This window comes from Harmonia axyridis, chromosome 2 (genome assembly GCF_914767665.1).
Source record: "Harmonia axyridis chromosome 2, icHarAxyr1.1, whole genome shotgun sequence".
Classification (NCBI taxonomy): domain Eukaryota; kingdom Metazoa; phylum Arthropoda; class Insecta; order Coleoptera; family Coccinellidae; genus Harmonia; species Harmonia axyridis.
In genome coordinates, this window is record NC_059502.1 from 33,094,644 (window position 1) to 33,118,266 (window position 23,623).

Genomic DNA, 23,623 nt, shown 5'->3' on the forward strand with positions numbered 1-23,623 from the left:
AGGTTAAATGGAATGAATCCATAAGATTATTAGATATACTGCACCTCAATTACTGTGATTATAAATGTCTGTAACATTAAAATTTTTCGTTTCGATAATAAAAAGTAATTCACTTACTAGGAGCATTTGAATCGAATTCCTCTTCTGCGATGAAAGGTGGGATTTCTAATTGTTCTTGGATCAGTTCTGAAGCAATGTACTCGGCGGGTTTTGCGGCCATATCTTCTACATTTGTATTATCTACAGTTACTTCACACCCTACATCATTAAGGTTATATAAAAGATGTAGGAACTCTGGATTATCAAAAATCATTTGTAGGTTTTCACTCGACATTGTTCCATTCACAAATGAATTTGAATAGGTGCTGCCTGATGCAGTTTGATTAACATTGTTGAAATCAAAATCGAAAATATCATCTGACATGTTAAATATTGATTCATCTGCTTGAGAAGTTCCTTGTGATCTTATAGGTGTACTTTGTGGCAGGTTCAATCTGTTGTTTAAAAACACTTCGGGTTGGTTTATAGGCAGAACGGCCTTCTCTTGAAAATCAGCATGTAGAATTTCTTCATTTTGTACTTGATTCTGTTGGGCGAATTGTATATTATCAGAGTTGTCTGAGAATAATGAAAAACTACCTTGAAGACTCTGAGCTATAGTTATAGCAGATTGAAAACTTGTTAGAAAACTTTCCATTCCTTCAGAATCACTTGACTGAACCACAACTTTATTGACAAAGCTATCTGAAAGTTCTGGATGTTCCATATTACTATTTAACAAAGAAGAAACTTGTGTTGGAGGATAGTTTGCTCTTATTGTTTCTATTCTGTTTGATTCCAAACTCGAATCATTCAGATGTTTTCTAGGTCCAACTGTCTTACTATCAGCTCCTACTTGCTCCATATTGAAAGTAGAACTTGTAGAGGATTTCACTGAAATATTCTGTTGCTGGTTTATATTTTCAATAAAAATTTTATTTCCAGAATCTTCATTCAATTTCACAGATTGTGAAATGGGATTCATTTCATTCAATGGCTTCAAACTCAAAGATTCATTCAAAATATTTGTAGATTTTTTCAGGTTGGTATTGAGACCATTGAATTTGTCAAGATGTAAACCTTGATCACTTGAATGATGTTTTGATTTTCCAACCAGTTCTTTTGATTTCGAGCAACTTAAAATAGACTTGCTACATTTTCTGGATTTCTTTGTCTTGTGATTAATTTCACTTTTGAAAATATCATTAGAGCAATGATCATCAAAAATATTAGCGTTATCAATATTTTCAGATGATAATTTTTTTTTGTCATTTGTTTTCTTCATAAAAGTATCAAACTGTCCCACTTGATCTGGCTTATTTTGAGTAGAAATGAAAGAAAGTGAAGGACTTGGTGTATGCTGTACATCACCGGCATGTGAATTTTTATTATTCTGGTTTGATAAAATAGGTTTATCCACGTTAATTGTGACTCGATCAAGGTTTTCAGTTTTATTTTTAGGTTTTTGGATTTTCACCGAATGTCCAAATTTCTGAATCTCAGATGCAGTATCATTTTGACCTTCTACTTGAATGATTTCAATGTCATTTTCAGATTTGCAAGGAACAGTTGTTTCAACTAAGGTTTTATATTTGGATTTTAGAATTTTTGTATCTGCAATTTTCTTTTTTTCTACAATGGATTTAATTTCTTTCTCAAGAATGGAAGTTTCTTTTTTAGTGTCTTTTTCTTCATAAACAGTTTTCGTCTTGATTCTTGCATCAAGGTTAATAGTATTTTTGTTTGAGGTCCCTTCATTCCTAGAATGGAAACAGGAATCATTCACAATAGTTTTTTCTGCTGTAGGAATTACTGTATTGTAGATACCATATCTATAAGGAATGAATTCTGTGCTGATTGGTAATATGGGCGCACTACAGATGTTCAAACATGGACTAATGGGTGTACCAACAGCTAATTCATCCATTGAATAAACCCTTTCTACAATTACTTTTCGATTTTCCTCCATTTTGAATTTCGAATTTGGTTTTTCTTTCTCATTAATTTGTTTCATTTCTTCTATTTCGCCTAGTGAAGTGCTTTTAGTTTTTTTTATTCCTAAATTATTGTAATTCAACAGATTTGGATGTTTAAATGTGTCTGATATTACGTTGGTGCACACACTACCTTTGTTTGCTTGCTCCTCTGATACAATAATAGAATTGAGTTGTTTAGAGGTTTCAATTTTTGTCATATTCTGCAAGTTATCACAATTTTTCTTTTGTTGGTTTTTAGAGCAAGGCTGTAGCATTTTTTCTATGGAAAAGCTTAATTCATTCTTGGGTGGGTTCAGACAGTGAACTTCAGGTGTTTCTTGACATATAGATGAAAATAAATATTGTTCTTCAACTGAAGTTTTTCCTTCAGTACTGCACATTTCACTTTTATGTAATGAAAGATTTAGGGCATGTTCGGGTTCTTTTGTAACTTCTACATATTCAAGGCATTTTTTAGTGATCTCAGTGGAAGTGTGGTTTTCTTGGAAATTATCTGTATTAATATTAATCTTTTCAGTTGAATGGCAACTGCTTTTAGTTTTTGAAGACTTAATTTCTGGAATATCTATTTCTGAGGGTTGCATGTTATTCTCTGCTTTTGAATCAATAGATATTTCTAAATTTTTAGACGTCGATAGCTTACAACTATTACTTATATTTTCACTGGAAATTAATCTTTCTTCATTTAATACAAGCATGCCCTCAGTTCTTAGATTAATAGTATCCAAAGGTAGAGGGCATTCAGTGACCGGAATGGTTTCTTGATATTTAATTGGGTTGGATGCGTCATTTTTTGAATGTTCAACAGTTTCTTGTAGAACGTTTGGTGGGACCTGCAAAACATATTGCTCATTTTCTTCAGGTTCTGATTCATTCAAAGGTAACTTTTCACCAGATTGATGAAAGATCTTGAGACTTGTTTCATTTTCTGATAATTTTTCTTCTTTGTTAAGGATGATTTCAGTATTACATTTCTTAGATACAATAAATGTGTCTGTTTCCTCCTGCCCTTCAAAGTGTTTCCTTTTATTGTTTGGTAACTTCATAATTTCACTTGTCTGATCCATTAACAGTGATTTTTTCGGAATTGAAATTCGTACATTACCAAGTTTTTGTTGTGATGAAGTATCAGCTGTCAGCTCCTTTAAAGGAAGATTTTTTGATTCATCAACCAGTGAACATCTTCCCCACTTTGTATCCACTAGCATATCTTTTTTTGCATTGAAATAATATTTTTCATTTGCTCCGTATTCAATGCCTACTATGTTCTGAATGATGGGTTGCTTTAAATAAGTTGACTTTGAAATATATGGACAACCATCTGGTGTCGACGTTAATTCAGTTTCTCTTGGTAATTTATCTTTTTCATTGCCAACGGCAACATTTTCATTAATAACATTTTTTAAATGATTATCCAATTTTGGTAACATTTCAGAATCACTTATTGATATATCCTTTTGGTCACTTTCAGATATTTGGACTTTTTGAATAATGTTTCCAACATCAAAATTTTGACGAATTATATCTTCTGAATTTTCATCTGGTTTTGGGAGTACTTCAGAATCACTTGCCAATTTATGTTTTTGATTCTTGAGTAAAATTGCTTCAGAAATTTGGATAGTTTCAATGGTCCTGTTGATACCAAAATCTTCATGATTAACATCTTCTGAATTTCCATCTGGTTTTGGTAGAAATTCAGAAGCACTTGATTTATCTTTTTCACTTGAAGGAATTGCTTCAGATACTTGAATTTCAGTCTCAGTGATGTTGCCAAGAGAAAAATCTTTTACACCTGAGTGATTATCTGATTTTTGTACCACTTCATAATCGCTTGTAGAGTTATCTTTTTCGCAAGTTGAAGAAACAACTTCAGATTCAATTTCATTCCCATTGATGTTGTCAACAGGGAAATCTTCAATGATTGCATTTTCTAAATGATCATCTGAATGTGACAATGTTTCAATATCCTTTGTTCTTTTATCTTTTTCGTCACATAGAGAAACAGTTCCAGATACTTTAATTTCAGCCTCAATATTATTGCCCAGTGAAAAATCTTCAGTGATAACATCTTTTACATTATCATCTAATTTTTGTATCACTTCATAATCGCTTGTAGAGTTGTCTTTTTTGTCACTTGGAGAAACAGCTTCCGACTGACTTTCATTCTCCTTGATGTTGTCAACAGGGAACTCTTCAATGATTACACCTTCTAATTGATGATCGGATTTAGGTAATATTTCAGCATCCTTTGTTAAATTATCTTTCTCATCACATAGAGAAACTGCTTCAGATACTTGAATTTTAGATTCAATATTGCTGCCAACATGAAAATCTTCAATGGTGACATTTTTTGAGTGATCATCTGAATTATCTAATACTTCGGAATCACTTGTTGGTTTATCTATTTCTTCACATAGAGAAACTGCCTCAGATACTTGAATTTTAACCTCACTATTGCTGCTAACATGAAAATTTTCAATGGTGACATCTTTTGAGTGATTTGAATTTTGTAACACTTCAGAGTCACTTATTGATTTATCTTTCTCATCACCTAGAGAAACTGCTTCAGATACTTGAATTTTAGATTCAATATTGTTGGCAACAGGAAAATCTTCAATGGTGACATCTTGCGAGTGATCATCTGAATTTTCTATTACTTCGGAATCAATTGTTGATTTATCTATTTCTTCACATAGAGAAACTGCCTCAGATACTTGAATTTCAACCTTAATATTGCTGCTAACATGAAAATTTTTAATGGTGACATCTTTTGAGTGATCTGAATTTTGTACCACTTCAGAGTCACTTATTGATTTATCTTTCTCATCACATAGAGAAACTGCTTCAGATACTTGAATTTTAGATTCAATATTGTTGGCAACAGGAAAATCTTCAATGGTGACATCTTTTGAGTGATCATCTGAATTTTTTAATACTTCTGAATCAATTATTGATTTATCTATTTCTTCACATAGAACAACTGCCTCAGATACTTGAATTTTAACCTCATTATTGCTGCTAACATGAAAATTTTCAATGGTGACATCTTTTGAGTGATTTGAATTTTGTAACACTTCAGAGTCACTTATTGATTTATCTTTCTCATCACATAGAGAAACTGCTTCAGATACTTGAATTTTAGATTCAATATTGTTGGCAACAGAAAAATCTTCAATGGTGACATCTTTTGAGTGATCATCTGAATTTTCTATTACTTCGGAATCAATTGTTGATTTATCTATTTCTTCACATAGAGAAACTGCCTCAGATACTTGAATTTCAACCTCAATATTGCTGCTAACATGAAAATTTTTAATGGTGACATCTTTTGAGTGATCTGAATTTTGTAACACTTCAGAGTCACTTATTGATTTATCTTTCTCATCACATAGAGAAACTGCTTCAGATACTTGAATTTTAGATTCAATATTGTTGGCAACAGGATAATCTTCAATGGTGACATCTTTTGAGTGATCATCTGAATTTTCTAATACTTCAGAATCACTTGTTGATTTATCTATTTCTTCACATAGAGAAACTGCTTCAGATACTTGAATTTTAACCTCATTATTGCTGCTAACATGAAAATTTTCAATGGTAACATCTTTTGAGTGATCTGAATTTTGTAACACTTCAGAGTTACTTATTGATTTATCTTTCTCATCACATAGAGAAACTGCTTCAGATACTTGAATTTTAGATTCAATATTGTTGGCAACAGGAAAATCTTCAATGGTGACATCTTTTGAGTGATCATCTGAATTTTCTATTACTTCGGAATCAATTGTTGATTTATCTATTTCTTCACATAGAGAAACTGCCTCAGATACTTGAATTTTAACCTCATTATTGCTGCTAACATGAAAATTTTCAATGGTGACATCTTTTGAGTGATCTGAATTTTGTAACACTTCAGAGTCACTTATTGATTTATCTTTCTCATCACATAGAGAAACTGCTTCAGATACTTGAATTTTAGATTCAATATTGTTGGCAACAGGAAAATCTTCAATGATGACATCTTTCGAGTGATCATTTGAATTTTGTAACACTTCAGAATCACTTGTTAATTCTTCTTTTTCATCACTTATAGAAACTGCTTCAGATATTTCAATTTTAGCCCCAATATTGTTGCTAAAACGAAAATCTTCAATGATTACATCTCCTGAGGGATTATCTGAATTTTTTAAGATTTCAGAATCACTTGTTGATTTATCTTTTTCGTCACTTGGAGAAACAGCTTCAGATTCAATTTCTCTCACATTGATCTTGTCGACACAGAAATCATCATTGATTGCATCTTCTAATTGATTATCTGATTTTGGTAATATTTCAATGTCCTTTGTTGAACCATCTTTTTCCTCGCATAGAGAAATTGATTCATGTACTTGAATTTCAGCCTCATTATTGATACCAACGGAAAAATCTTCCATGTCTTCTTCTAAATGATCCTCTGGTTTTTGTATAATTTCAAAATCACTTGTTGATTCATCTTTTTTGCCACTTAGAGAAACAACTTCATATAGAATTTCATTCTCATTGATGCTGCCTGCAAGGAAATCTTCAGTGTTTATACCTTCTAAAGGATGATCTGATTTTGGTAGTATTTCGATATCCTTTATGGACTTGTCTTCCTTGTCACATGAAGAAACTGCTTCAGATACTTGAATATCATCTGATTTTTGTAGCATTTCAGAATCACTTCTAGATTTATCTTTTTCATCCCATGAACAAACAGCTTCAGATTGATTTTCATTCTCATTTATGTTGTTAACAATGAAATCTTTATTAATTTCACCTCTCGAACAATCCACTGATTTTGGTAATTTTTCAGTATACTTTGTTTTATCTTTTTTGTTACAAAGAGAAACTGCTTCAGATACTTGAGTTTCATCTTCAATATTGTTGCCAATAGAAAAATCTTTGATGATGACATCTTTTACTTCATCATCTGATTTTTGTAGCATTTCAGAATCACTTCTAGATTTATCTTTTTCATCCCATGAACAAACGGCTTCAGATTGATTTTCATTCTCATTTATGTTGTTAACAGTGAAATCTTTATTGATCTCACCTTTCGAACAATCCACTGATTTTGGTAATATTTCAGTATGCTTTGTTTCATCTCTTTTGTTACAAAGAGCAACTGCTTTAGATACTTGAATTTCATCTTCAATATTGTTGTCAATAGAAAAATCTTTGATGATGACATCTTTTACATCATCATCTGACTTATGTAACATTTCAGAATCATTTCTAGATTTATCTTTTTCATCCCATGAAAAAACAGCTTCAGAAAGATTTTCATTCTCATTTTTCAATTCATTTTTCGAACAATCCACTGATTTTGGTAATATTTCAGTATATTTTGTTTTATCTTTTATGTTACAATGACAAACTGCTTCAGATACTTGATTTTCAGCCTTAATATGGTTGCTTACAGAAAAATCTTTGAGGTTGACACTTTCCGAATGGACATCTGATTCTGGTTGCACTTCACAATCACCTGTTGCTTTATCGTTCTCGTCATTTGAATGAACTAATCCTAATACGTGGATTTGATTTTCAATTTTGCTTTCAAGTGTTGAATCGTTTTCACTATCATCAACCAATTGAACGTCAGCTTCTAGAAGTGGTTCAGATTCATCTAATTTAGTATATCCATCACTCCTGGGAACTACTTCAGATTCTTGAATTTCTGTCTCGATGATGTTACCATCTGACTTCTCATTAATTACATCTTCTAATTTTTCATCTGATTTTGAGAGGTCGTCCGAATCACCTACTGGCTTATCTGTAGAATCTTCGATAACGGCACCCTCTAAATGAGCATCTACTATTATTTCAGAGTAACCTGTTGATTCATCTCTATTGTCACTTGGAAAAGCAACTTCACATACAGGGATTTCAGAATTTTTTGTCAATTTATCATTTATGTCTCTTAGACTTACTTGTTCAGTTACTTGGATTTGAGTTTCAATTATATTGTTAGCTGATGATTCTTGGTTGACATTTTCCAAATCATCTGTTTGTATAGGTATTTCAGAATCTATCGATTCATCTTTTTTGTAATTTGTAGAAACAAATTCTAATGAAACATGTTCTGAATGATCATCTGCTATTAGTGATAGTTTCACATTACTTGGTGTTATAATGCTTTTCTCACCTGAAAAAACAGGTTCAGATGATTGCATTTCAGTCTCAATTATGCCTTCAACTGCTAAATCTTCATAATCATTTACTTTAAGAGATGATTCATAACTACTCATTAATTCATCTTTTTTATAACTTGGTGAAGCTACTTTAGATTTTTGCAATTCGATTTCAATATCTGTTGACAAATCTGCATTGATTGTTTTTTCTTGATTTATGGTAGTTGAGGGATAGTTTTCCTCAGTTTTGAAAAAGTTAGAATGTGCATTTTTTCCACTTCCATATTTTTGAGTTTGATTTTTAACTTTGCTCATTTGATTTTTCTCAACACTTCCATCACTCTTGCTAAGTTCAATTATTACATTTTCTAATTTTTCGCATGAATTATGAATTATTTTAGAAGTTTCAATACCATCAGCAGTAGATTTTTGATCAACATTTACTTGAACAGAAAAATCAGAACTATCTTTTATTACATTGAAGATTTTTGTATTTCCTTCACAACTAAAATGACTTGATTCATTTCCACATTCATGATTATCTTCTTCACATTTGTTTCCTTCATTTCCTTCTGTTATTTTCATTTCAATAACTACTGATTTCTGACCTACATTCCAATCTTCATCAAGTTGTGAATATGGTTCAACACTTTCGAACAACTTATTTCCTTCATTTTGATCAGAATATTCCGAATTTGTTTCACTTAAAATTATACCAGTTTCTCTTGCCAAGTTGTCCTTACAAATATTTCCTTCAAATAATTTTTTGGATGTCTTCTGCTTTGGACGGGTTACATTCTTTTTAACAAATGGAATTTTTTCAGGCAGAATTGAAATGTTGTCTATTACTTCTGAAGGATCTTTGTTGTTTCTTGTTCCAGGGCTATGTGCCAATATTTTTTCAGTAACTGTTTTCAAAATTATTGATTCACCAATCTCTTGTTCGACAAGTTCTGTTCCAATATTCAACTTTTCTTGAAGCATATTTGAACAAGATTTTTTACCACTAAGAATGGTTTTTGAAGATTCACAGAGATTTCTCTCATTACTCATACTCTTTTTTCTATTAGTAACAACTCCATCTGTGTCTTCGGGAGATGTTTCACTTTGTGATCTCTTTCTCTTAGATCTTCCCGATTTTTCTACACATTTTGCATCATATTTCTCAGCAGAAGTGGATATTTTGAGAATACAAGATTTCGGAGTATTTTCATTTTTAACCTTTTGAGAATCAGCTTCCTGACACTTTATTATATTCATACCTGACCCCAGAACATCAGAATCGTTGCCTTTTTTCTTATTAATTAATAACTTTTTGTAAGTTTTTCCTTTTTCATTAACAGATATTTTTTTGATTTTCAGAGAACTATTATCTGAAGACAGTTCTTGCTTTGTATCATATAAGGTCTTTGTTTTCTTTTTAAATATTTTATGATTTTGATGATGATGATTTTCTTCTACTATAATATTTGGAGATGATGTAACACTTTTATCTTCTTTAGGAATGCGTTTTTGCTTTGCATTTTGTTTTTCCTCAATGTCTTGAGGAGGTTCAAGAATTTTATCCTGGGCATTTTCCTTCAAAGGTGAAGAATATTTCAAGCTTTTCACTTCAACATGGCCAATGGTACTTTTAGTATATTCAGCTTTTGTTGAGTTTTCTTGCGATATAGATTTATTTATGGTCTTTCTTCTGTTTTTAGATAGGGAAGGTGTATCTTTTGAATTCAATTCAGAACTTGAAGATGTATGTAGTTTATCTCCTTCAAACGTTAATTCAGAATTTTTAATTTTTGACAATGGATTAGCAGGTAGAAGGAGTGATACCTTTAAATCACACGATTTATGTGAATCGTTTTCTTTGAATTTATTTACTTTTTGTTGGCAAGACTGCTCCGTTTCTACAAGCAGAGGTTCATCAAATCCAACATTTATACGTTTATTCTTTGAATTTTTTCTTGATTTCACCTTTTCTTGAGATTTTGGTGATGAAGATTCCATTAAATCGTTTTCAGTATTGGGTGAAACAAATTGTATTTTAAAATCTAGTTGATTTTCTGGTTCTATTGCTTTAATATTATTTGGTTTGTCAAACTTAATGTGATTATCAAATTCTGTAGATTCTTTTTCAGAATGTTTTGGGAGAAAAGACGAATCAGCCATACCAATATTTGATTTAAGACATCCTTTTTCCTTTAAATTTTCATTGGTGATAATTTTCGTTTTTATTAATTCAGATTTTACTGTAGATGGAATAAAATTTGAGATGGAATCAGAAGTTTCAGCAACACATTGGATATTTTTACCTGAATGTGTTGAGGAAATGTCAACAGCTTTATCGGTTTTTTTATAGGTATTCATGAAATTCTTTTCCAAATTACCGGAATTATTTCCAGAATTTAAATGACTTTCAACAATTGGAGAAGAATTTGAAGGGTTCATTGTGGAGCAATTTAGATTAGCAGATAAATTATCCTGATTACTCGAAATTACTTTATATTCTACAATTGTTTCAGATGCAGTGTTCCACAATTCCGGCTCAATATTGTTCATAGAGCTTGAAGCAGATGAAATTTTGTTATTAACGATTCCTTCACAATGGGAAATTATTGATGAGCTGTTACTGTCTCTTTGATTATCATTCGAAATAAGTGAATTCAAATTTGTCTCTGGTACATTAGTATTTGAAATATTGCTGACATTTTCATCTAAGTCTTGCGATATCAATTCCAGCATTGCTTTCTTGAAATGAACAATTCTTCGTGATCGATCTTCTTTAACTGGTGAAATGGTGATATTTTTATCAATTTTATCCGAAATAATTGATGTTTTTGTTCCAATTTCATTTTTGCATTCAACATCTCTTTTTTTTGCTGCATTTTTCTTCTGGAAAATAGATAGTTTATTTTTAGAATATCCTTTATTCTTGGAAATTCTCTTTCTGGAACTATTTCTGCTTGGAGGATCCTTTTTACTAATTTTTATACTTGTATATTCTCCAGGCGATGATTCAATCTTCTTCATCCTTATACTCAAAGGTAAACTATCATCAGAATCAAAATTCTCAGGAATATATTCCTCACTAGCCCCATATTTTAGTTTAGGAGATTTTTCTTTTGATTTGATAACTTTAATTTTTTTATCCTTACTTAGAGAAGAATTCCTTGTAACAGATTTTTTGTTGTGTTTAAGTTCTTCTTTTTGTGAATTTTCATGTCGTTTTTGCTTCACATTTTTGTTGTTAATATCTGTAACTTTTTTACTTGCAGTTGAAGAAGTAGCATATGAATTCTTTTTTCTTCCCGACTTATGCGATTTGGAAATCAACTTGTTTTTTTTACATTTATTTTTCATAGATAATGAATTTGACTGAGCATCACTTGTATGAAAACTAGTATCTGATACCATGTTTATTAATTGTGGATCACAAGGTAACTGTTTTATTTTATCGTGGGTTGACTTTCCCTCTTCTTTTAATATGCTTAACAGAGATTGCTTATTTTTGGGATTATCGGATGGAGTAACTGTAGAATATTCATCATCTTGTTTTATATCTACTCTAAGAGGTTTCTGTTTTGAAGCAACACTTGCTAGTATATCTATGTTAAATTGTGGTTTTTGAGTATCACATTCTACCGATGAATTATTTGGAACATTATCGAACATTGTAGAAGGATCGTTAATTTTAATTGGGGATGTAAATGATATATTTCTTTTCAGCCGCCTTGGTTCTGTTTGGCTCATCAGTAACATAACTTTACCAAGGTTACCAACAACATTATGAGAATCTGCGCACCTGCTTTTAGTCATAGCTGGAAGGGGTGAAATAACTAATTTTTCTTCCGAATTTTGTTGAATTTCTTTCTCCCCTAATATAGAAGATGTACATTCATCATCGAATGGTATCTTTTCTTGAGGTCTATTATCTTCTACAAAATTCGGATGTTTCTCTTCAGTCAAATAATTAGTAGAGGAAATGTGTTTTTCTGAGTGTTCATTTCCTTCATGAGTGAACCAGGTGCCATCAAATGTTCCACTCTGTTCTTGACTAACTTCATTTCTATTTGTAACTTCATTTGATTCAGTTATTGAAACTGATTTTTCTGTTATATTAGAAAATGAAGTTTCACTTTTTCGATTCTTGTCAGTTGGTGTTATGGTTAATTTCTCAACTTCTATGATCAGTTTCTCATCAGCCTTGTGTTTGGAATCAACAGAACAGCTAATTTCATTAATATTCTCCAAATTCTCTACTTCCTTTGTTGGAAGAATTTTATTTTCTGAATATGAAGTATCAGATGAAGCAGGTTCAACCTCTGTATAGTGGAAAACATCAACAACCGAATCTTTATCTTCAATTATTTTCATGTGGGTAGAATCCTCTACAATTCTAATTATTGCTTCTTCATCTTTGGAGGAAAATGATTCATTATCTTTTTTATTGAATTTCTCATCGTCAGTGTTGCCTGAATAATTTTTGGTGAGTAATAATTCTGAAGAAGCTTGAAATTCTGCTTCAACAAAATTTTTTACTCTTTCATTTCCATTATTTTCCAAATTTGCTTCATTGTCGGGAGAAGTTATATGTGGATTTTCATCAATCAACAAATTGCCTAAACTATCATCTTGAAAATTAATTGTTGAAGTTGAATCTGATCTAATAATGTCGGTTTCAGATACCTCGTCAACATTGTCAGAATTTTTGAGTTGTGGAGAAGCTATTGTTGCAATGATCGTTTGGTGATTAGATAATATGTCAGCATTTTGTACAAAAAATGACGAGGACCCATATCGTGAGATATTATCACAACCTTCTTGTTTTTCCAAATTAATAATTTTATCTTCATTTTCAGGACTTGCAAGGGCTGAAAGTGAAGTGATATTGTCGTTATTCTGCATTTCTACATTGAAAGATGAATAAGCTGATGTTGAATTCATCATTTCGGTCCTTAATATATTTGAATTCTCATGTGCCGATTTTTTCATTTCAAGCAAGTTTCTACTCATTTTTGTTTCCTTATCAGAATTTTTTTCTTCAGTATTAATTTCTAACAACTCAGATTCAATCAATAGAGGTTCTAAACTTGAAGGTAGTGCTTCATTATTTGATTCAGAGTCTGTAGTAGTTTCAACAATGTCACCTTTCATTGAATTTTTTCCATTATATATAAGTGCAGATAATATATCAACTTGTGATATTTCTTCAGTTGAATTGTCTTCATGGAACGCTCCAATGTCAATGATTTTATTCTCATCCTGTGATAAATTTTTGCTAGTATTTTTACTACTTTCATTTCCTTCTATTGTGACATCTAATTCATTATTCTCCAATGGAATACATTGCTCTTCATATAAAAATAAGTTCGAAGATGTTAATTGATCAAGGTTATTATCAGTCATTGTTTTTTCTGATGGTGCTTCACAATTGGAAATCAATTCCTCACTTCTAACATTGAATGTTTTCAAATTCTTATTTTGAGGAATTTTTTTGGTATCATTTTTACTCAAAATCATTTGAGTGTCAACATCCATTTCTTTCAGACCTGTTTCGGTTTCCTTCAAGATGTTACTTGGACCAAGCTCTGTGTGAGAATTATTTTCAACATATTTTTCTGGTGAGCATAAATCAATAAATAAAGATTGTGACGAAGAAGTTGACCTGTGCACTGCATCTCCTGCATCTTTACAGTTTTTATCAGACTTTTTATCTGATTCATTATTCTGCAATGGAATACATTGCTCTTCATATGAAAATAAGTTCGAAGATGTTAATTGATCAAAGTTATTATCAGTCATTGTTTTTTCTGATGGTGCTTCACAATTGGAAATCAATTCCTCACTTCTAACATTGAATGATTTCAAATTCTTTTTTTGAGGAATTTTTTTGGTGTCATTTCTACTGATAATCATTTGGGTGTCAACATCCGTTTCTGTCAGACCTTTTTCGGTATCCTTCAAGATGTTACTTGGGCCAAGCTCTGTGTGAGAATTATTTTCAACATATTTTTCTGGTGAGCATAAATCAATAAATAAAGATTGTGACGAAGAAGTTGACCTGTGCACTGCATCTCCTGCATCTTTACAGTTGTTATCAGACTTTTTATCTGATTCATTATTCTGCAATGGAATACCTTGCTCTTCATATGAAAATAAGTTCGAAGATGTTAATTGATCAAGGTTATTATCAGTCATTGTTTTTTCTGATGGTGCTTCACAATTGGAAATCAATTCCTCACTTCTAACATTGAATGTTTTCGAATTCTTTTTTTGAGGAATTTTTTTGGTATCATTTCTACTGATAATCATTTGAGTGTCAACATCCGTTTCTGTCAGACTCTTTTTGGTATTCTTCAAGATGTTACTTGGGCCAAGCTCTGTGTGAGAATTATTTTCAACATATTTTTCTGGTGAGCATAAATCAATAAATAAAGATTGTGACAAAGAAGTTGACCTGTGCACTGCATCTCCTGCATCTTTACAGTTTTTATCAGACTTTTCAGGAGTTCTCAAAAAATAACAATCCTTATAAGATTCTGTGAGATTTCCAACCGTTGTTAGTTCATCTAGAGATCTAGAGAAAATGTTTTCCTTTGGCAATAACGACCTATTCTTTGCAGCCTCAATGTCAATGTTATCGTCAATTGATATTCTTTCCTTTGAATGATTTGAGGACAATGATTCCAGAGTAGTGCATGTATTTGTCACAAAAGAAGTAGACATTTGTGTCTGAGTATTATTTATTGAATTGTTCTCATGAATCACTTCATTTACATCTATATCATTTGTAATAGTTTTTTCTTTCAGTTCCATGTGTGTTTGCTCTTCCTCATCTGAGGAACTTATATCTATGACTACTTCTGCATTGATAGTTTTGCGACTATCATTCAATTCTATATAGTTAATATTTCTGGTGATATTATGCTGATTACATTCATCAGAACTTTCTTCTTTGATAGAAATAGCTCTATCTGAACGAGTCAGTGATAATTCTCCATAACTAACAGTAGCTAAATTATCTTTTTTTCCTTTTACTTGATTAGTTTTATCCTTCAAATGTTCTTCAATTGATTTATTTTTGAGGGCATTCAATAAACTCTGTGTCTTTTTTTGTTCTTCCAATCTTAATTCTAAAGCATCAAAATCAGTAAGATTATCCTCAAAATCATCTTCCTCCTCATCAGTACTAACAATTGCAATTGTATCATATATTCTATATTCGATATTTCTTTTATCCCCTGCTTTATTCCTACCTGTTTTAGATTGATGATTAATTTTGTTGCTACTTGTGGGATTTTGTCTCAATTGGGGCTTACTTACAGACCATGTGATACTTTCTATATCATCATCTACATTAAAATCAAAGTAGAAATTTCTGTCGTTCTTTGAGATTGAAGAAAATACTTCGTTGGAAGTGGGGAAATTTGGTAATGATTGACTACCTGAAGAATTACATAGTGGTTTAAGATCACTTTTATTTTCTTCAGTGTTTTGGCAATCTATTGAGGAACTCTGGGATGATTCATTGGTTTCATTAACCAAAATGTTATTAATACTTTCATTTGAACCCTGTAATGATACAAGGGAATTTGATGTATCTTTTAGTGTATCGGTTGATGTTGCGTTGCAGATGTCCACATTATCATTAGAGATTTCTTTCTTTAATTCCTTTTCGTAAGTTCTTCTAGAAAGGATAGTCCTGAATGATGCCTCCTGAAAAGATATTTCAACATGAAAAATAATCTTGGTTTCTTTAAAGTCCTTCAACATTTATTCAGTATTTCATTCCAAAACAGGGTTAAATGAATACATGAAAAAAGAACACAAAAGATCATTCGAAAAGTCGATCAGCTGTTGCATGCTTTTTGTAGGAATTGGTGATATATCTGTTAACATAAAAGGAAATTCTCGAATTGACTTTACATCAGACGTCACCTTTGTTCCAAGTAAGATGTCCAAAACATTATTTAGACTTCTTAGTTCCAAACCTAGCCTCTAACTTACTATCTGTAAGTCAAATGGTTGTCAAAGGTTTTGTAACTTTATTTGATGAAACTGGATGAAAAATACTTGCAAACTGTTTGTAGTTGAAGGTGATACAATGGCTGCAGCAACTCAAATCTATTGCCTAGATGTCAACACTCAGCAAGCCTTTTTCAAGCACAAAAATGTCTCAAGAATAGCAAAAAATAGTTGAACAATTGAACCGTTTCAGTACAACACTTCTTGGTGATAAAATGGCTACTGATATCGATTTTTCAAACGAAGGAATTGATAATCCTTGTGGATCCTGTTCCAGCAGAAAACGTTTTCTGAAGCCTTTGTTACATTGAACAGTTTCTACACATGCAAAGTTCGAACTCATACTTATGGATTTGTGTGGACCAATCCCCGTAAAGTCCTGTGGAAGAAGTTGGTACTATTTTTGTCTAATAGATGACTTTAAAGAAAAAAATCTTTCTCTATTTGCACAGACAAAAATGTGAAGCTACTAAAAACTAAAAAAAGGTTCGATGTGACAATGGTAAAAAATTCAAAAATCTCTCTTTATCAAATTTCCTGAAAAGAAATGGCATCAAGTTCGCGCTCGCGGTTCCCCACACACCCGAAAGAAACGGTTTTGTGGAAAGAATGGATAGAACCATTATGGATAAAACAAGATCAATGATCCGAGAATCATCCTTGGATCATCGTTTTTGGGCTGAAGCTGTCAATTCTTCAGTTTATTTGATCAACCATTTACCAGTGAAGTTATTCAAGGACATGACACCTGAAGAAGAGTGGTCCAGTAAAGCCAGCACATGGTTTTTGTTGGCCGTTGGATCCAGACTTTTCTACCCAAAAACACATTAAATATCCAGAGCTAGAGATGTGATATTTTTGGATGGAGCTTTTGGTAAATGAAATGAAAAACAAAAATCAACAACCCTTTTCGAAAATATTTGCCCCCATATTGTCATTGTACAAGTCTGAAAATCAGAGAGAACAAAAAGAAATTTAATTTATACCCAATGATGAAACAGAAGATATAGGAGGAGAGAAAGTTCTATCTGAAAAAGACATATTACAACAACATAACCTTCCAGATCAAGAGTTAATAGATTACATCACAGAAAGATATTCAGTTTGTGATAGAAAACCAAAGGATTTTCCAGAATTTGTATTGTATCAAACTGTGTGTGATATCAATGAGCCAAAAATATACAAAGAAGCAATTTTTAATGACTTCTCTTCTGAATGGAAAGCTGCTATGCAAGATGAAATTGACTCTATGAAACCGGTACTTGGGTGTTGGTGGAAAAGCCAGCTCATGTAAACATTGTTATATCTGAAGAGATTTTCAAAATGAAGCAGAATGTCAATGGACACACTGTTCGATACAAAACCAGGTTGGCAGCAAAAGATTTCACTCAAGCATATGGTATAGACTATTTCAACAATTTTCCCCAGTTATTAGATACTCATCAATAGGTTTACTTTTTGCACTGGCAGTTCTATACAATCTTGAAATGGAACAACTGGATGTTGTTACTCCTTTTCTGAATGGAAATCTGGATGAAACAAACTACATTTATCAACCAAAAGGTTTCATCATTGAGGGAGGGGAAAGTAAATAATGCTTTCTTCACAAAGCCTTATATGGCACAAGCTGCAAGATCATGAAATAAGGTCGATAAAGTGTTGAAAGAACTGAACTTCAAGAGGTCTAAACATTACACTTGCACTCTAAAAAAAAAGAATAGTATGGTTATAATTGTTCTTTACGTCGACGATTTCTTTTTATTTCACAAAGAAAGAGTTTGTGAAAATAAAGAGACAGTTATCCCAATACTTGAAAAAGAATGATTTCGGAGCAACACATAACTGGGCATGAAAATACAGAAAAATTCAGATGGAAGTGTCAATATTTGACAGAAAAAGCATATTCTCGACTTTCTATGCAAATTTGACATGTGTAAACTGTGTAAAATGAAGAACACTGGCAAGCTGCTAAGCGTGTGCTACAGAATATGTAAATGGCACTCAGTGAATCTGCTAAAGAAACTGTTCATCTAACAGGATTACTTTCAGAAATTGTGAATTTTTCAAAGGCTATAAAAATTTATAACGATAATCAGAGTGCCAATAATCCCATTCTGAAAAGGAGAACCAAGTACATTAATTTTTTATTTCATTTCATAAGGGAGAAGATAGCCAATGGAAAAGTTGAGTTGGCATATTCACCAACCAGGAAGATAATAGCTGACATTTGTAGAAAGCCATTACCGATACCGAAAGTGGTGTTCTGTGTTGAAGCTATATCATAATTTTGTCAACTTCAGAAGATTGCTGTATTAAGAGGGAGTGTTGAAAAGAAATATTCTAATACACTAATTAAGAAGTATGATGTTCAAGCCTGTTACTTCATTGTATAGTTGCTATTTTTCATTGTTTGATATAAAAAAAAACCCTCACTTCAATATATAAAATATTATTGTCTTTCCTGTTGAATTTAATTCTTCATTTCCACTGCCACTCAAATATCTAACAACTACAATTATTCCGAAAAAAAACTGTTGAGTAATTCAATAATTGTATATTGGGTTTCCTAAATTCTATGTCCAGTGAGGAGATCTCAGAATCCCTTCGATCAAGAAAAAATGAATGGCACATTTTGGGTTCAATTTTTGAGGGAATTTATTTGGTGAAAACTGTAACCTTATAAATTCAACTCAATGATTACACTATTGGGTTTTACTGAAAAAGGTGACTGTAGAATGTTTTTGTTTCATGTTTATAGCATCAGCAATAAAGAAGTTATGGGAACTTTTCATTTCATGCCATTTTCCTATTTTCTCTTATAGCTTGAAAACAGTTGAATTTAAGAGGTTGCAGTTTTCACAAAATTAATTCTCCCAAAAATCAAGCCCTAAAATGTGCCATTCGTTTTTTCTAGTTCAAAGGGATTTTGTGATCCCCTCACTAGACAATGAATTGTCACTCTTCAAAATTAAACTAAATACTTGGACATATATCATATCTATTCCTAATCTAATTCAATTATCGAATGTAAAATCATAATATAAGTATTGGAATCAGAAAAATAAATAGAATTTTTTATACAGAAATTGTGTGTGTAGAAAATAACTTGCTGGCATCACAATAGGAATTGTTCTTTATATTTAACAATTTACAATTTACTTGGTATACCAACAACTTTTAAACCATGGCCAAAATAATAGAAAGCTCTCCAAAATGACATTGAATTTTTATGGCAATTATATGGTGGAAAGCTTCATCATAATAAACTCCAGAAGGAATGATTTTGGTTTTTTTTTATAGATATTTGAAATCATAAGAGAATGTAATAGTTTTGGTAACTTTAAATCAACTTCAAATTGTATAACTTAAACAATTACAAATTATCAAATCCTTACTGGATTACGCTTTCCAAAGGTTCTTTGAGCCAAAAATTTATATTAACTTTAAAAAAACAATGTTTGAATCTTGCAAAGCGAAACCAAAGATACAGGATAAGTGAAACAAACACTTCCTGCTTCTACAATATATTCAAAAGTATATCATCCTTTATCAACAATAATGTGAAACAGTTTTTTTGTAGAACACTTATGGCTCAAGTAGTTTCATTCGAGTTATAGTGAGTATATCCTAAAAAACAATTGAGAACAGTTTTAAATAAAAATATAAATCTTTATGACGCCTTCTGAAGGAGAACCTGCAAGCCATTGATTGGCACAAAATAAAAGTGCCACAAGGTCCATATTATTTTCTATTAGAATCATTAAATTCAACTCACCTGAAAAAAAAAAGAATGTGAGTTCAAATGTTCCACTTACAAAAAGTTGGCTCTCTAATTCTGAAATAATATAGTGCCCATCGGTTCACATATAAGTGTACTTCAAAGACTAAAGCTTTGTCGTATTTTTGATTTTAAAAAGGATGGTCTGGATTAACAAGAAATTCCTCAATTTTAACCCTTTAAAAATTAATAACCGCCTTTTTGACCTAAGACAATGATATGAATTGGTAATATAGTTTATATAATGAATTAAAGAAATTAATAACTAATAGTAGAAAAAATTTACACCTAACGAATGCCATACATTCATCTTACTTGCAAAAATGGCACTCAGTTATTCATTAATAACTGTAAAACTTCTGGGATCCAACTAATTATTTGGTAACTTTGACAAAAATAATTCGTGGGATCTATGGCTTGAAGAGATATAACTCAAAATATCATATCATGGTTTGCAAATTAAGAGTTCAATTCCTGGCGAGACAACAATAGACATTAACAACTATTTGATTGGGTCTGCACATGACAGTAATTCACTTTATATGAAAAATATACACATCTACAATATATTCACAAATATAAACATCAATTCCAATAATTTTCAATACAATCAAGTATTGTTTTTCAACACTGTGACTTAATGTAAACATGTTTATTGAGAATTGTGTAAAGCTTATATTATCCATACCAATAAACTCTGCTTTAATTGAATTCAAAGGTATAAAAAACATACATTCAAGCACAATTTCTTAGATCTACACAAGTTTCTCAAAAATAAAGAATATGTAAGAGAAAATGCTATATTTTAAATAACTAGAAAATAGTGGTTTCTCCAGTTGTAATGATATTTATTTTTTCCTCAGTTAAATATTAATTGAATATAAATTGAAAAAAGTGTAATGCAACATATTTTAACAAATAATTGTTTTCATTCCATAATACAAAACTTCATACTTTTAATAAAGGTGAGCACACTTCCCCAATTAATATCAATAGTTTCGAAATAATAAAAGAAATAAAAAGATTTATTCTTTCAATTGGTGATATCATATTGATATTTTCTGAAGGAAAATATATTATCGAGAACCAGATATATTATTATGGATATATCTAAATTCAAAATTGTTTTATAGTACTTAATACTTTTTTCAGGTATTCATATAACCCTAAATTTGAAAAAAGTCCATTTCAATGGAATAATTCCAAAAATAACAATTCACATTGCAGCATTTTAATATTAATACACAAATACATTGATACTTACGGATGATACAGAAGCAGTTTCTTGACCATCATCGTCTGATCCATAATCACTATCCTTCAATGACTCTTTTAATCTGATTAATGAAGGGTTATTGAGATCTAAATGACCGCTGGGATTATCAGTTGACTTTTTTATTAATCCTAAGTTATCTAATATATTCCTGAAAATTGAAAAATTACTCAGTTTTTATGAGGGATTTGAGTTGAATATATTTATTTATTCATTCTCTGATGGAAAAAATAATATTTTAGAAACTAAATCATTATAATGCTTTCCGAATTCATGTGATAATTTGTACTTTTGATGATCTCTGATATAATTGCATGTATTTTGACAAAATATTTTCAATTTGCTGAAAAACTCAACTATTCAAGTACACCTATTCACTCAAATCTAGACAATTAAACTTGCTATGCCTAAAATGGCTATGAGACAGTGACAAAGTCTTCATATAATATAACCGTTCTCCTAACTTGTAAAAGGTCAAAACGTTTCCATTGTTATTATAATTGTTCTTTGACCTATATCTGGTTTTCTCGCGATCATCCGGAACAATACTTAATTTGGGTCAAAATAATTTCTAATTTATTGTACCTAATCTTCACATTTTCTTTTTTATAAGCGCTTGCTCCAGGGTAACAGCAAGCTATCATTTTGCCTAAATATCAGTAATTCTCGAATTTTGAGCCGAGACTGCTCTTAAATGGTTGGTTTCGACTCGCTAATGAAGAATACAAAGACAAAATCAATTCTGTCAGAATGTGCTACAGAATTGAAATTCCGAAACATCGGTTACGTTAGTTAATGAGATATATATATATATATATATATTCTTTTGAGAAAGAGCAATACGAAATATTAATTTCAAACAATCAAGCATATGTGTCGATGAATCTCAGTATTAGCAGAGGAAATGTAACGGGGCATCATACATTTCAACGTATGATACAAGAGAACAGATAAAAACCTCAGCAAAAACTCTGTCTCCCCGTATCGGTGTAGTGACTGGTTTGCGTAAACATTTACGGAATAAGCTGACATAATTTATATTGGAGGACTTCCTCTTCAACAAAATTTTTTTAATGAGATAAATCCGTTCGATAGTTCTAAAAACTATTGTTTTCCCAATAATTGAAAAATACCCACCTGATCGCACAAAATTTGAGAAATCAGGACTGCAGACTAAATTAAGAGAATAAGTTGCAAAATAGTAGCAAATCGAATGTTCATGTAAAATTTCGTTGAAATGTAAAAAAAAATTTTTGGAAAACTTCTTTATCTCAGAATCTATCAATCACTTTCCACTGAAATTATGTGATTCTATAAAGTTTATCGATAAAATGAGTTATCTATTAATCGAACTGTATAGCTTCAATAAAATCGAAAAGATAGTCGAGTTTTTCTAATTTGATAATCTGTTGAATCACACAGGACCGTCCGATTCTTTTTGAATTTTTTCAGGGTTACTCCCGACTTCAAGTTACTGCTTTTCTCATTTTTGAGCAGTCGTTTTCTCAACAGATTGTTCTATCTTTTTGTCACTATTTATGTAGTTGTCAAATTTTGAGTCGGGAATAGCCTCAGCGATAAGATGCTACTCACTGATGACGAATCCTTGAGACAAATTCAAGTAGATCCGTACTGTTGAATTTGATTCGTCATTAGTAATTCGAACATTGAGACCATCTGCCAAAAATTTTGATAAATACGGACATTGTAACAACATGATATAGAGCTATGTTCTGGGAAGAGAACTCAGAAAGGGAGTTACGGAGAGATTAATTTATATAAAAATTTTCCCACAACATCTATCAACAATTTGATTGGTGGAACTTACTTCAGAATTCTGGCAGGAAATTTATCTTCATCATGAGTATACTTGACTTCAACATATGACACAAAAACTTTAAGTGCTTCATTAAATATATGTGTTCTCTCATCATTTAAATCATATTCTGTTGAAAAAAATCTCTTGAGAAAACATACTATAGTATTAAATACTCTACTTTCGACCTCTTTCTCATATTTGAAAGTATGTTCATTTTTATAAAGTACTTCGCTTTCCAAAGCGACATATTTACCAAGTAGTTCATATATTTCTTTTGATGTAGGATAAGTATAGACAACCTGAAACAAATACAAACATTGTAATGGTGTAAGATGTCTCAACATACTCAAAATATAGTTTATATTAACAAAATATTAATGCCATATACAATGCTGGCCAGACAGTAGCTTGGGATGGTAAAATCAATTTGTTAGAAATATTGAATATTTCTCATCGTTTAGAAAAATCGAGTTGCATTAACGTATGTAGTAAATGATATCATGCTATAGATTTAGGCTTAAGGCTAATCAATATTCAAAGTTTTCA

At 31.2% G+C, this 23,623-nt stretch overlaps 1 protein-coding gene across 2 annotated transcripts in view; it reads right to left on the minus strand.

Annotated features, from left to right (window-relative positions):
• The window catches only part of LOC123671963, a 42,692-nt gene that overhangs the window by 9,397 nt on the left and 9,672 nt on the right, over window positions 1-23,623 (minus strand). For both annotated transcript variants that reach the window (XM_045605881.1, XM_045605882.1), the window contains 3 exons: window positions 23,087-23,376; window positions 21,250-21,409; window positions 118-15,898 (listed from right to left, as the gene is read on the minus strand). In XM_045605881.1, the coding sequence (XP_045461837.1) occupies window positions 118-15,898; window positions 21,250-21,409; window positions 23,087-23,376 (16,231 nt within the window). The remainder of the gene's footprint in view (window positions 1-117; window positions 15,899-21,249; window positions 21,410-23,086; window positions 23,377-23,623) is intronic.